Source organism: Oncorhynchus mykiss, chromosome 19 (genome assembly GCF_057628025.1).
Source record: "Oncorhynchus mykiss isolate SJ-2025 chromosome 19, ASM5762802v1, whole genome shotgun sequence".
Taxonomy (NCBI): Eukaryota; Metazoa; Chordata; class Actinopteri; order Salmoniformes; family Salmonidae; genus Oncorhynchus; species Oncorhynchus mykiss.
Window position 1 is genome coordinate 70,715,529 of NC_143040.1, and position 15,918 is coordinate 70,731,446.

Below are 15,918 nucleotides of genomic sequence, written 5' to 3' on the forward strand. Positions count from 1 at the left end.
AGCGGATAACGATTCTTCACTGTTATGTCATTCAGCCCTCGATAATCTATGCAGGGGCGCAGAGACCCGTCCTTCTTCTTGACAAAAAAAAACCCCGCTCCGGCGGGAGAGGAGGAGGGGACTATGGTACCGGCGTCAAGAGCTACAGACAAATAATCTTCGAGAGCCTTACGTTCGGGAGCCGACAGAGAGTATAGTCTACCCCGGGGGGGGGTGGTTCCCGGAAGGAGATCAATACTACAATCATACGACCGGTGTGGAGGAAGAGAGGTGGCCCTGGACCGACTGAACACCGTGCGCAGATCGTGATATTCCTCCAGCACCCCTGTCAAATCACCAGGCTCCTCCTGTGAAGAAGAGACAGAGGAAACAGGAGGGATAGCAGACATTAAACATTTCACATGACAAGAGACGTTCCAGGAGAGGATAGAATTACTAGACCAATTAATGGAAGGATTATGACAAACTAGCCAGGGATGGCCCAAAACAACAGGTGTAAAAGGTGAACGAAAAATTAAAAAAGAAATGGTTTCACTATGATTACCAGAAACAGTGAGGGTTAAAGGTAGCGTCTCACGCTGAATCCTGGGGAGAGGACTACCATCCAGGGCGAACAAGGCCGTGGGCTCCTTTAACTGTCTGAGAGGAATGTCATGTTCCCGAGCCCAGGTCTCGTCCATAAAACAGCCCTCCGCCCCAGAGTCTATTAAGGCACTGCAGGAAGCTGACGAACCGGTCCAGCGTAGATGGACCGACAAGGTAGTGCAGGATCTTGAAGGAGAGACAGGAGTAGTAGCGCTCACCAGTAGCCCTCCGCTTACTGACGAGCTCTGGCCTCTTACTGGACATGAAGTGACAAAATGACCAGCGGAACCGCAATAGAGACAGAGGCGGTTGGTGATTCTCCGTTCCCTCTCCTCAGTCGAGATGCGGATACCTCCCAGCTGCATGGGCTCAGCACCCGAGCCGGCAGAGGAAGATGGTAGTGATGCGGAGAGGGAGGCGACGGAGAGCGCAAGCTCCTTTCCACGAGCTCGGTGACGAAGATCAACCCGTCGCTCAATGCGAATAGCGAGTTCAATCAAGGAATCCACGCTGGAAGGAACCTCCCGGGAGAGAATCTCATCCTTTACCTCTGCGCGGAAACCCTCCAGAAGACGAGCGAGCAAGGCCGGCTCGTTCCAGCCACTGGAGACAGCAAGAGTGCGAAACTCAATAGAGTAGTCTGTTATGGATCGATTGCCTTGACATAGGGAAGACAGGGCCCTGGAAGCCTCCTCCCCAAAAACAGATCGATCAAAAACCCGTATCATCTCCTCCTTAAAGTCTTGATACTGGTTAGTACACTCAGCCCTTGCCTCCCAGATTGCCGTGCCCCACTCACGAGCCCGTCCAATAAGGAGAGATATGACGTAGGCGACACGAGCAGTGCTCCTGGAGTAAGTGTTGGGCTGGAGAGAAAACACAATATCACACTGGGTGAGGAACGAGCGGCATTCAGTGGGCTCCCCAGAGTAACACGGCGGGTTATTGATTCTGGGCTCCGGAGATTCGAAAGCCCTGGAAGTGGCCGGTGGATCGAGGCGGAGATGGTGAACCTGTTCTGTGAGGTTGGAGACTTGGGTGGCCAGGGTCTCAACGGCATGTCGAGCAGCAGACAATTCCTGCTTGTGTCTGCCTAGCATCGCTCCCTGGATCTCGACGGCTGAGTGGAGAGGATCCGAAGTCGCTGGGTCCATTCTTGGTCGGATTCTTCTGTTACGGTGCGTGAATGAGGACCCAAAAGCGAATCAACTTAAACAGAGCTTCTTTAATTACCAAACATAGGTAGGCTCAGATGGACCGGCAGATTCCGACAGGACAGGACAAGGTTACAGCAAACATGACGACAGTCTGGTTCAGGCATGAATGACACAAACAAACAAGAATCCGACAAGGACAGGAGCAGAAACAGAGAGAGATATAGGGACCTAATCAGAGGGAAAAAAGGGAACAGGTGGGGAACGGGGTGAATGGGTAGTTAGAGGAGACAAGGGACAGCTGGGGGAAAGCGGGGGAGAAAAGGTAACCTAACACGACCAGCAGAGGGAGACAGGGTGAAGGGAAAGGACAGAGACAAGACAACATGACAGTACATGACAGTATATATATATATATATATATATAGATTGTGCATTCCTGGTGTATATATATATATATATATATATATATATATATATACAGTACCAGTCAAACGTACTGTTCTATGAAATAACTACACTAATCCTGTCTCTGCTTGTGTGTCCCTAAGGCAGGGTGCTGTCTGTCCTAACCCTGTCTCTGCCTGTGTGTCCCTTAGGCGGGGTGCTATCTGTCCTATTTGTATGATCATGACAAGATTCAACAACTGAGACGTAAACTGAACAAGATCCACAGACATGTGACTAACAGAAATTGAATAATTTGTCCCTGAACAAAGGGGGGGGGGGGTCAAAATCAAAAGTAACAGTCAGTATCTGGTGTGGCCACCAGCTGCATTAAGTACTGCAGTGCATCTCCTCCTCATGGACTGCACCAGATTTGCCAGTTCTTGCTGTGAGATGTTACCTCACTCTTCCACCAAGGCACCTGCAAGTTCCCGGACATTTCTGGAGGGGGAATGGCCCTAGCCCTCACCCTCCAATCCAACAGGTCCCAGACGTGCTCAATGGGATTGAGATCCGGGCTCTTCGCTGGCCATGGCAGAACACTGACATTCCTGGCTTGCAGGAAATCACGCACAGAACGAGCAGTATGGCTGGTGGCATTGCCATGCTGGAGGGCCATGTCAGGATGAGCCTGCAGGAAGGGTACCACATGAGGGAGGAGGATGTCTTCCCTGTAACACACAGTGCTGAGATTGCCTGCAATGACAACAAGCTCAGTCTGATGATGCTGTGACACCCCACCCCAGACCATGACGGACCCTCCACCTCCAAATCGATCTCGCTCCATAGTACAGGCCTAATGTGTAACGCTCATTCCGAAGACTACTTTTTGCCAGTCCTGTCTGGTCCAGCGACGGTGGGTTTATGCCCACAGGCGACGTTGTTGCCGGTGATGTCTTGTGAGGACCTGCCTTACAACAGGCCTACAAGCCCTCAGTCCAGCCTCTCTCAGCCTATTGCAGACAGTCTGAGCACTGATGGAGGGGTTGTGCATTCCTGGTGTAACTCGGGCAGTTGTTGTTGCCATCCTGTACCTGTCCAGCAGGTGTGATGTTCGGATGTACCGATCCTGTGCAGGTGTTGTCACATGTGGTCTGCCACTGCGAGGACGATCAGCTGTCCGTCCTGTCTCCCTGTAGCGCTGTCATATATATATATATATATGAGGGAGGGAGAGGGGTAGGAGAGCGAGAGATCTTTATCTCACTCTCTGTGTGTGTTCAGGGCAGGGTGCTGTCCTATAACTGTGCTAACTCTGTCTGTCCAGGGCAGGGTGCTGTCCTATAACTGTGCTAACTGTCTCCAGGGCAGGGTGCTGTCCTATAACTGTGATAACTCTGTCTGTCCAGGGCAGGGTGCTGTTCTATAACTGTGCTAACTCTGTCTGTCCAGGGCAGGGTGCTGTCCTATAACTGTGCTAACTGTCTCCATGGCTCCAGGGCAGGGTGCTGTCCTATAACTGTGCTAACTGTCTCCATGGCAGGGTGCTGTCCTATAACTGTGCTAACTGTCTCCAGGGCAGGGTGCTGTCCTATAACTGTGCTAACTGTCTCCAGGGCAGGGTGCTGTCCTATAACTGTGCTAACTGTCTCCAGGGCAGGGTGCTGTCCTATAACTGTGCTAACTGTCTCCAGGGCAGGGTGCTGTCCTATAACTGTGCTAACTCTGTCTGTCCAGGGCAGGGTGCTGTCCTATAACTGTGCTAACTGTCTCCAGGGCAGGGTGCTGTCCTATAACTGTGCTAACTGTCTCCAGGGCAGGGTGCTGTCCTATAACTGTACTAACTGTCTCCAGGGCAGGGTGCTGTCCTATAACTGTGCTAACTGTCTCCAGGGCAGGGTGCTGTCCTATAACTGTGCTAACTGTCTCCAGGGCAGGGTGCTGTCCTATAACTGTGCTAACTGTCTCCAGGGCAGGGTGCTGTCTGTTCTAACCCTGTCTCTATCTTTACCTGTCTGTCCAGGGCAGGGTGCTGTCCTATGGGATGGATGACGGCCAGCAGGATCAGTACGAGGAGCGTCTGAAGGAGGTCTTTGAGAGTTTCGACGCCAGCGGCGCCGGGTCGCTGTGCCCCGAGGAGCTATCTGACTTGTGCCAGGCCCTGCACCTGGAGGATTCCACCCCCACACTGCTCCATGCCCTGCTGCAGAACCAGGACCCACTCACTGGCAGGGTAAGCCCCTACACCTGGGCCTGTTCATTAAGGTTGGAGGAGAACGGACTGAAACAGGGAGGGACTACCAGAACTTGTCTAATAAGAAACACCAGGTTTTTTTTGTATTATCAAAAAAACAAAAACATTTTTGCTACGTTTTGCAATGGTTTTGCAACGGTGTGCACTAATGAATACGACCCTGCTACAACTCAGGATATGGTCAGCTTTAAGTTAGTGTTAATGTTAACTAATGTTAACTCACTGGTGTTGTTAGTTCACTGGCAGTGAAAATCCCCCTCCCCCGGCCACAGCACAGGATATAGGATACTCTGTTTTCATCTTTTAGCGTAATGCTGTGGTTGAATGAAGTAGGGTTGGAGAGTGAGGTAGTGATAGTGTTTACGATTGGGTGGTTGAATGAACCAGGGTTGGAGAGTGAGGTAGTGATAGTGTTTACGATTGGGTGGTTGAATGAACCAGGGTTGGAGAGTGAGGTAGTGATAGTGTTTACGGCGTCCAATCAAAAACACACATTTTTTTGACCAATGGGTAAAAAAATTAAAAATAATCCTCTTTTAAGAAAACCAATGGTCCAAACCTCATGTCTTCATCATAATCCGTTCAACAGTTTCTACCCTTGTAGGAAGGCCAGAATTAGGGTGACTAAATCAATGCAGGCCATAGGAAAGGAAGTGGACAAAAATCAGGAAAATTGCATCAGCTAGGCTGGATTCTGTGGGAGAATACAGGCTACCTGACAGGCTCACTCGCCTGTTGGCTGGATCCTGTGGCAGAATACAGGCTACCTGACAGGCTCACTCGCCCGTTGGCTGGATTCTGTGGGAGAATACAGGCTACCTGACAGGCTCACTCGCCCGTTGGCTGGATCCTGTGGGAGAATACAGGCTACCTGACAGGCTCACTCGCCCGTTGGCTGGATCCTGTGGGAGAATACAGGCTACCTGACAGGCTCACTCGCCTGTTGGCTGGATCCTGTGGCAGAATACAGGCTACCTGACAGGCTCACTCGCCTGTTGGCTGGATCCTGTGGGAGAATACAGGCTACCTGACAGGCTCACTCGCCCGTTGGCTGGATTCTGTGGGAGAATACAGGCTACCTGACAGGCTCACTCGCCCGTTGGCTGGATTCTGTGGAAGAATACAGGCTACCTGACAGGCTCACTCGCTCGTTGAACTACCCATCTTTCTTCTCAAATTCTCAGGACATAAAACAATGAAGATAGAAGTGAGATGGACATCAATTACCAGCCAAAAGTTTGGACAAACCTACTCATTTCCTACTCATTTTATAAACTATGTTCTACATTGTAGAGTAATAGTGAAGACATCAAAACTATAAAATAACACATATATGGAATCATGTAGTAGCCAAAAAAAGTGTTAAACAAATCAAGATATATTTTATATTTTAAATTCTTCAAAGTAGCCACCCTTTGCCTTGATGACAGCTTTTGCACACTCTTGGCATTCTCTCAACCAGCTTCATGAGGTAGTCACCTGAAACTGGCTCTCGTGGCCTTCATGCTGCAAATAAATCACTACTAAAGGACACCAATAAGAAGAAAATTCTTGCTTGGGCCAAGAAACACGAGGAATGGACATTAGACCGGGGGACATGAGACCGGGGGACATTAGACCGGGGGACATTAGACCGGGGGACATTAGACCGGGGGACATTAGACCGGGGGACATTAGACCGGGGGACATTAGACCGGGGGACATGAGACCGGTGGAAACACGAGGAATGGACATGAGACCGGTGGAAACACGAGGAATGGACATTAGACCAGTGGAAACACGAGGAATGGACATGAGACCGGTGGAAACACGAGGAATGGACATGAGACCGGTGGAAACACGAGGAATGGACATGAGACCGGTGGAAACACGAGGAATGGACATGAGACCGGTGGAAACACGAGGAATGGACATGAGACCGGTGGAAACACGAGGAATGGACATTAGACCAGTGGAAACATGAGGAATGGACATGAGACCGGTGGAAACACGAGGAATGGACATGAGACCGGTGGAAACACGAGGAATGGACATGAGACCGGTGGAAACACGAGGAATGGACATGAGACCGGTGGAAACACGAGGAATGGACATTAGACCGGGGGACATTAGACCGGGGGACATGAGACTGGTGGAAATCTGTCCTTTGGTCTGATGAGTCCGAATTTGAGATTTCTGGTTCCAACCGGCGTGTCTTTGTGAGACACCGAGTAGGTGAACGGATGATCTCCGCATTTGTGGTTCCCACCGTGAAGCATGGAGGAAGAGGTATGATAGTGTGGAGGTGCTTTGCTGGTGACGCTGTCAGTGATTTATTTTGAATTCAAGGCACACTTAACCAGCATGGCTACCACAGCATTCTGCAGCGATACGCCATCCCATTTGGTTTGCGCTTGATTTGACAATGACCCAAAACACACCTCCAGGTTGTATCAGGGCTATTTGACCAAGGAGAGTGATGGAGTGCTGCATCAGATGACCTGGCCTCCACAATCACCCGACCTCAACCCAATTGAGATGGTTTGGGATGAGTTGGACCGCAGAGTGAAGGAAAAGCAGCCAACAAGTGCTCAGCATATGTGGGAACTCCTTCAAGACGGTTGGAAAAGCATTCCAAGAGTGTGCAAAGTTGTCATCGAGGCGAAGGGGTGGCTACTTTGAAGAATCTCAAATATAAAATATATTTTGATTTGTTTAACACTTTTTGGGGTTATATGTGTTATTTCATAGTGTTGATGTCTTCACTATGGTTTCTACAATGTAGAAAATAGTAAAAAATAAAGAACAACCCTGGAATGAGTAGGCGTGTCCAAACTTTTGACTGGTACAGTAGTATTTTCTTATTTGTGTATATGCTTTTCATATTCATTTGAAAGTCCTGTTCTTTTTCGAAGATTTCTCACCAACACAAAGCAAATCTCTGTGAAATGTCAACGGAGCTCTGAGCTTATACCCCAGCTTGTTCATTTCAAAAGCATTTTACATTTAATTCAGCTTGTGTCATATGCTAATTTATCTTTTTGCTAATAAATGTTGGGTGAGAAAAGCATCAGTAGAAACCCATTTAACTTGTATTTTCTATTTGGTAAATGGTCATTTAACCGCAAAAGGTATGTTTATGGGCACTACGTACAGCCTTTTATCGGTAACAAGGCAATCTGATGGGAAAATGGGCACCTTGTTTTTATGCAAATTTTTGGAATATTCGCATTTAAAATATGTTGCCAATTGGATGGAAACCGAGCTGATGTTCATGATATGTTAAAGAATGAACGATTCAGAACATGAATAATCATATTTACTTTCATTAGAATCTGTAGAATCACAAGCCTACTGTACTGCAGACTACCATATAAGGTGAAGTTGTTCAGTGTAGCTCTTGTCTCTTTTTTTGTAATGGGATACAGGTTCTATGTTATGTGGAATACAGGTTCTATGTTTAATGGGATACAGGCTGTGTGTTTAGTTGGATACAGACTGTGTGTTTAGTGGGATACAGGCTGTGTGTTTAGTGGGATACAGGCTGTGTGTTTAGTGGGATACAGGCTGTGTGTTTAGTGGGATACAGGCTGTGTGTTTAGTTGGATACAGGCTGTGTGTTTAGTTGGATACAGGCTGTGTGTTTAGTGGGATACAGGCTGTGTGTTTAGTGGGATACAGGCTGTGTGTTTAGTTGGATACAGGCTGTGTGTTTAGTGGGATACAGGCTGTGTGTTTAGTGGGATACAGGCTGTGTGTTTAGTGGGATACAGGCTGTGTGTTTAGTGGGATACAGGCTGTGTGTTTAGTGGGATACAGGCTCTGTGTTTAGTGGGATACAGGTTTACCTTTCTGGGCTCTACTCCTATCCTCAGAGAGCAGCTCTGGTCTGACTCTATAGGGTGGGTGTCTCAGGTACTTGTGGCCAGCCAGGGAGCCAGTCAACCAGGGAGCCAGTCAGCCAGGGAGCCAGTCAGCTAGGGAGCCAGTCAAACAGGGAGCCAGTCAACCAGGGAGCCAGTCAACCAGGGTGCCAGTCAACCAGGGAGCCAGTCAGCCAATCAACCAGGGAGCCAGTCAGCCAATCAACCAGGGAGCCAGTCAGCCAGGGAGCCAGTCAACCAGGGAGCCAGTCAGCCAGGGAGCCAGTCAGCCAGGGAGCCAGTCAACCAGGGAGCCAGTCAGCCAATCAACCAGGGAGCTGGTCAGCCAGGAAGCCAGTCAGCTAGGGAGCCAGTCAACCAGGGAGCCAGTCAACCAGGGAGCCAGTCAACCAGGGTGCCAGTCAACCAGGGAGCCAGTCAGCCAATCAACCAGGGAGCCAGTCAGCCAATCAACCAGGGAGCCAGTCAGCCAGGGAGCCAGTCAACCAGGGAGTCAGTCAACTAGGGTGCCAGTCAGCCAATCAACCAGGGAGCCAGTCAGCCAGGGAGCCAGTCAACCAGGGAGCCAGTCAGCCAGGGAGCCAGTCAACCAGGGAGTCAGTCAACCAGGGTGCCAGTCAGCCAATCAACCAGGGAGCCAGTCAACCAGGGAGTCAGTCAACCAGGGTGCCGGTCAGCCAATCAACCAGGGAGCCAGTCAGCCAGGGAGCCAATCAACCAGGGAGCCGGTCAACCAGGGAGCCGGTCAACCAGGGAGCCAGTCAACCAGTCAGCCGGTCAACCAGGGAGCCAGTCAACCAGGGAGCCAGTCAGACAGGGAACCGGAGAACCAGTCAGACAGGGAACCAGGGAGCCAGTCAGACAGGGAACCAGGGAGCCAGTCAGACAGGTAACCAGAGAACCAGTCAGACAGGGAACCAGGGCCAGTCAGACAGGGAACCAGGGAGCCAGTCAGCCAGGGAACCAGAGAACCAGTCAGACAGGGAACCAGGGAGACAGTCAGCCAGGGAACCAGAGAACCAGTCAGACAGGGAACCAGGGAGCCAGTCAGACAGGGAACCAGAGAACCAGTCAGCCAGTCAACCAGGGAGCCAGTCAGACAGGGAACCAGGGCCAGTCAACCAGGGAGCCAGTCAGCCAGTCAACCAGGCAGCCAGTCAGACAGGGAACCAGGGCCAGTCAACCAGGGAGCCAGTCAGCCAGTCAACCAGGCAGCCAGTCAGACAGGGAACCAGAGAACCAGTCAGACAGGGAACCAGGGAACCAGAGAACCAGTCAGACAGGTAACCAGGGCCAGTCAGACAGGGAACCAGTCAGACAGGGAACCAGGGAGACAGTCAGCCAGGTAACCAGAGAACCAGTCAGACAGTCAACCAGAGAACCAGTCAGACAGGGAACCAGGGCCAGTCAGCCAGAGAACTAGTCAGACAGTCAACCAGAGAACCAGTCAGACAGGGAACCAGGGCCAGTCAGCCAGAGAACCAGTCAGAGAGTCAACCAGAGAACCAGTCAGACAGGGAACCAGGGCCAGTCAGCCAGAGAACCAGTCAGACAATCAACCAGAGAACTAGTCAGACAGGGAACCAGTCAGCCAGAGAACCAGTCAGACAGGGAACCAGGGCCAGTCTCCTGGTGCTTTGTTAGACGTCTTGTTTTAGAGAGAAATTAGATCCTTTCATTGGCCTTCTCATCCCGGTGTCTGTTGTCATAACAACCAGGCTAATCAACATTCACAAGTGAAGTGTGTCTGTTTGAGAGGGGGCTTGATGAGGAAAAATCCCCCCTTGCTTTGTTCGGCCTGAAATAGGAATGACATTGGTTAAATCTTTTGTTATCGTGTATCCTCCTTTATTCATGGTAAAATTCACTCATAGCTGCCCACTGGCAAAATCTGGCAGGTAGCCTCTGGGTTGTTTTGTATGGTTGGGTGGATGGATTCCCCCAAAATAAGCCCACATTACTCATAACTAGAGGTGTGACGGTTCACCAAACCCAGGTACGTATTGCGGTTTTGAGGTAACAGATCGGTTACGGTACAGCGGGGAAATGAAATGCCAACCGTTACTGGAGTTAATTTGAGATTTATTTGGTAAAAGACGCAAAACTAAAAAGCACCCTATTTGTGTCCCAAGTTCAGCTTCTGTAACAGCATTCACAGTGTTCCTGGCATTGTCTGTTGTGACAGCATTCACAGTGTTCCTGGCATTGTCTGTTGTGACAGCATTCACAGTGTTCCTGGCATTGTCTGTTGTGACAGCATTCACAGTGTTCCCATTGTCTGTTGTGACAGAAATCACAGTGTTCCCATTGTCTGTTGTGACAGCATTCACAGTGTTCCTGGCATTGTCTGTTGTGACAGCATTCACCGTGTTCCCATTGTCTGTTGTGACAGAAATCACAGTGTTCCCATTGTCTGTTGTGACAGCATTCACAGTGTTCCTGGCATTGTCTGTTGTGACAGCATTCACTGTGTTCCCATTGTCTGTTGTGACAGCATTCACAGTGTTCCCATTGTCTGTTGTGACAGCATTCACAGTGTTCCTGGCATTGTCTGTTGTGACAGCAGTCACAGTGTTCCTGGCATTGTCTGTTGTGACAGCATTCACAGTGTTCCCATTGTCTGTTGTGACAGCATTCACAGTGTTCCCATTGTCTGTTGTGACAGCATTCACAGTGTTCCCATTGTCTGTTGTGACAGAAATCACAGTGTTCCCATTGTCTGTTGTGACAGCATTCACAGTGTTCCCATTGTCTGCTGTGACAGCATTCACAGTGTTCCCATTGTCTGTTGTGACTGCATTCACAGTGTTCCCATTTTCTGTTGTGACAGCATTCACAGTGTTCCCATTGTCAGCTGTGACAGCATTCACAGTGTTCCCATTGTCTGTTGTGACAGCATTCACAGTGTTCCCATTGTCTGCTGTGACAGCATTCACAGTGTTCCCATTGTTTGTTGTGACAGCATTCACAGTGTTCCCATTGTCTGTTGTGACAGCATTCACAGTGTTCCTGGCATTGTCTGTTGTGACAGCATTCACAGTGTTCCCATTGTCTGTTGTGACAGCATTCACAGTGTTCCCATTGTCTGTTGTGACAGCATTCAGTGTTCCCATTGTCTGTTGTGACATCATTCACAGTGTTCCCATTGTTTGTTGTGACAGCATTCACAGTGTTCCCATTGTCTGTTGTGACAGCATTCACAGTGTTCCTGGCATTGTCTGTTGTGACAGCATTCACAGTGTTCCCATTGTCTGTTGTGACATCATTCACAGTGTTCCCATTGTCTGTTGTGACAGCATCCACAGTGTTCCCATTGTCTGTTGTGACAGCATTCACAGTGTTCCCATTGTCTGTTGTGACAGCATTCACAGTGTTCCCATTGTCTGTTGTGACAGCATTCACAGTGTTCCCATTGTCTGTTGTGACAGCATTCACAGTGTTCCCATTGTCTGTTGTGACATCATTCACAGTGTTCCCATTGTCTGTTGTGACAGCATTCACAGTATTTCTAAATTGCACCTGTAATTTTATTGTGACCTGCTGCTGACCATCAGGGTGTGAGGCAGGCTGTTGCTGAGTGACTGAGTGAGTGATAGGGAGGGGGAGGGTAGCAGGTGTGTGTGTGTGTGTTGACCACAGTCATTGGTGTTGAGAGTTGTATCCTGACCCCCCCCCCCCCCCCCCCAGTCTTACCAATCACTATTAGAACAACACAGCAAGGGAGAACAACTGAGAAATAATCGGGACAGTTCTAACAGACTCTGGGACAGTTCTAACAGACTCTGGGACAGTTCTAACAGACTCTGGGACAGTTCTGGGACAACTCCCTTAAAAGAACTCCGCTTGAAAAATGAGAAAAAAACGGCAATAGTACTGTTTGTCCATCTTGAGACGCCGTAGCCAGTATAAACTTCCTCAAAATAGTCTTAGATAACTCAAGAAATCTGTCATTAATTTAGAGGCTTTAGCCGAGAAGATCTTAGTCACACAATTTTACATCTGACTAAGATTTTACATCTAAGATTTTACATCTAAGATTTTACATCTGACTAAGATATTACACCTGACTAAGATTTTACACCTAACTAAGATTTTACATCTGACTAAGATTTTACACCTAAGATATTACATCTGATTAAGATTTTACATTTGACTAAGATTTTACATCGAAGATATTACATCTAAGATTTTACATCTGACTAAGATTTTACACCTAAGATATTACATCTGACTAAGATTTTACATCTAAGATTTTACATCTGACTAAGATTTTACATCTAAGATTTTACATCTAAGATTTTACATCTGACTAAGATTTTACACCTAAGATATTACATCTGACTAAGATTTTACACCTAAGATTTTACATCTGACTAAGATTTTACATCTAAGATTTTACATTTAACTAAGATTTTACATCTGACTAAGATTTTACATCTGACTAAGATTTTACATCTAACTAAGATGTTTGGTGCAGTAACATTAATATGGGCAGTAGAAGGGCCTTACTGAAGAGCTCAGTGACTTTCAGAGCGGCACAGTCATGCCACCTTTCCATCAAGTCAGTTCGTCAAATTTCTGCCCTGCTAGAGCTGCCCCGGTCAACTGTAAATGCTGTTATTGTGAAGTGGAAATGTATAGGAGCAACAATGGCTCAGCCGCGAAGTGGTAGGCCACACAAGGTCACAAAACGGGACCAACGAATGCTGAAGCTCGTAGCGCGTAAAACTTGGTTGCAACTCTCACTACCAAGTTTCAAACGGCCTCTGGAAGCAACGTCAGCACAATAACTGTTCGTCAGGGAGCTTCATGAAATGGGTTTCCATGGGCGAGCAGCCGCACACAAGCCTAAGATCACCACGCGCAATGCCGAGCGTCGGCTGGAGTGGTATAAAGCTCGCCGCTATTGGACTCTGGAGCAGTGGAAACACGTTCTCTGGAGTGATGCATCACGCTTCACCATCTGGCAGTCCGACAGACAAATCTGGGTTTGGTGGATGCCAGGAGAACGCTACCTGCCCCAATGCATAGTGTCAACTGTAAAGTTTGGTGGATGAGGAATAATGGTCTGGGGCTGTTTTTCATGGTTCAGGCTCCTTAGTTCCAGTGAAGGGAAATCTTAACGCTACAGCATACAATGACATTCTAGATGATTATTTGTGGCAACAGTTTGGGGAAGGCCCTTTCCTGTTTCAGCATGACAATGCCCCATGCACAAAGTTAGGTCTATACAGAAATTGTTTGTTGAGATCGGTGTGGAAGAACTTGACTGGCCTGCACAGAGCCCTGACCTCAACCCCATCGACCACCTTTGGGATGAATTAGAACGCGGACTGCAAGCCAGGCCTTAACGCCCAATATCAGTACCCAACCTCACTAATGTTCTTGTGGCTGAATGGAAGCAAGTCCCCGCAGCAATGTTCCAACATCTAGTGGAAAGCTTTCCCAGAAGAGTGGAGGCTGTTATAGCAGCAACGGGGGGGCCCAATTCCATATTAATGCCCATGATTTTGGAATGAGATGTTCAACGACCTACCCCTCAACAATAAACATGTCATCTAGGGACACCCCCCCCCCCTCCACCTCCCTAGATATGTCATCCAGGGACACCCCCCCCCCTCCACCTCCCTAGACATGTCATCCAGGGACACCCCCCTCCTCCCTAGACATGTCATCGGGGACACCCCCCCTCCACCTCCCTAGACATGTCATTCAGGGACACCCCCCCTCCGCCTCCCTAGACATGTCATCCAGGGACACACCCCTCTCCTCCTCCCTAGACATGTCGTTCAGGGACACCCCCCCCCTCCACCTCCCTAGACATGTCATTCAGACACACCCCCCCCCCCCCCTACACCTCCCTACACATGTCATCCAGGGACACCCCCCTCTCCTCCTCCCTAGACATGTCATTCAGGGACACCCCCCTCTCCTCCTCCCTAGACATATCATCCAGGGACACCCCCTTCCTCCACCTCCCTAGACATATCGTCCAGGGACACCTCCCGTCCTCCATCCTGCATTCACAGGATTCAATGCATTTCAATGTTAGGAATTTCATGACCAATATTTTATCATCTGAGTAATGTTTTGTCTTTCCCTGTTCATGTTATTGTGGGAGAACATTCAGAAAAACTGTTGTATTTTGTGTTGCAGGTTGGTTTTGACCAGTTCAAGAATGCCCTGATTCTGGTGTTATCAACGAGCATAGTAGAAACACCTGCGCCCAGTCAGCAGACAGCACCTGCTTCTCTATCACCAGGTAAGGAAGGAGTGGAATTGTGAAACACGTCACTGTTCAACAGTATAGCTTCCTCGACTCACAAACCCTCATTGGTCCTTGAGCTCACGTCCTCTGTCTCCCAAGCATGTGATCTCTCTCTCTTGACAATGCCTTAGCTTTTAGGAGAAACCTGCATCGCTCTTGTCAACAGAGCTCGTTGCTTATTATTGAATGTACAGTGGGAAGAAAATAGTTACGTGAACCCTTTAGAATTACCTGGATTTCTGCATAAATTGGTCATAATATGTTATCTGGTCTTCATCTAGGTCACAACAATAGACAAACACAGTCTGCTTAAACTAATAACACACAAACAATGGTATGTTTCCATGTCTTTATTGAACACATCGTGTAAACATTCACAGTGCAGGGTGGGAAAAGTATGTGAACCTTTGGATTTAATAACTGGTTGACCCTCCTTTGGCAGCAATAACCTCAACCAAACGTTTTCTGTAGTTGTGGATCAGACCTGTAACAACAGTCTGGAGGAGATTTGGACCGTTCCTCTTTACAAAACTGTTTCAGTTCAGTGATATTCTTGGATGTCTGGTGTGAACTGCTCTCTTGAGATTGTGCCACAGCATCTCAATCAGGTTGAGGTCAGAACTGACTGGGTCACTCCAGAAGGCGCATTTTCTTCTGTTGAAGCCATTCTGTTGTTGATTTACTTCTGTGTTTTGGGGCCGCAGATAGCCTTACATTCTTCTGCAAAATGTCTTGATAAACTTGGGAATGCATTTTTCCATCAGTGATAGCAAGCTGTCCAGGCCCTGAGGCAGCAAAGCAGCCCCAAACCATGATGCTCCCTCCACCATACTTTACAGTTGGGATGAGGTTTTGATGTTGGTGTGCTGTGACTTTTTTCTCTCCACACATAGTGTTGTGTTTTCCTTCCAAACAACTCAACTGTAGTTTCATCTGTCCACAGAATATCTTTGCCAGTAGCGCTGTGAAACATCCAGGTGCACTTTTGCAAACTTCAGACGTGCAGCAATGTTTTTTTTGGACAGCAGTGGCTTCTTCCGTGGTGCCCTGGTGGTGGTGCCCTGGTGGTGGTGCCCTGGTGGTGGTGCCCTGGTGGTGGTGCCCTGGTTCCGTGGTGTCCTCCCATGAACACCATTCCTGTTTTATGTATCGTAGACTCGTCAACAGAGATGTTAGCATCTTCCAGAGATTTCTGCAAGTCTTTAGCTGACACTCTAAGATTCTTCTTAACCTCATTGAACATTCTCCTCTGGGCTCTTGCAGTCATTTTGCAGGACGGCCACTCCTAGGGAGAGTAGCAACAGTGATGAACTTTCTCCATTTATAGACCTTTTGTCTTACCGTGGACTGATGAACGTCAAGGCTTTTAGAGATACTTTTGTAACCCTTTCCAGCTTTATGCAAGTC

General features: G+C 48.5%; 1 protein-coding gene across 6 annotated transcripts in view; it reads left to right on the forward strand.

Moving 5' to 3' along the window:
• The window catches only part of nin (ninein (GSK3B interacting protein)), a 91,792-nt gene that overhangs the window by 18,794 nt on the left and 57,080 nt on the right, over positions 1 to 15,918 (forward strand). For all 6 annotated transcript variants that reach the window (XM_036955303.2, XM_090211653.1, XM_036955302.2 and 3 more), the window contains exons 2-3: positions 4,150 to 4,359; positions 14,400 to 14,505. In XM_036955303.2, the coding sequence (XP_036811198.2) occupies positions 4,171 to 4,359; positions 14,400 to 14,505 (295 nt within the window). In that variant the 5' untranslated portion in view covers positions 4,150 to 4,170. The remainder of the gene's footprint in view (positions 1 to 4,149; positions 4,360 to 14,399; positions 14,506 to 15,918) is intronic.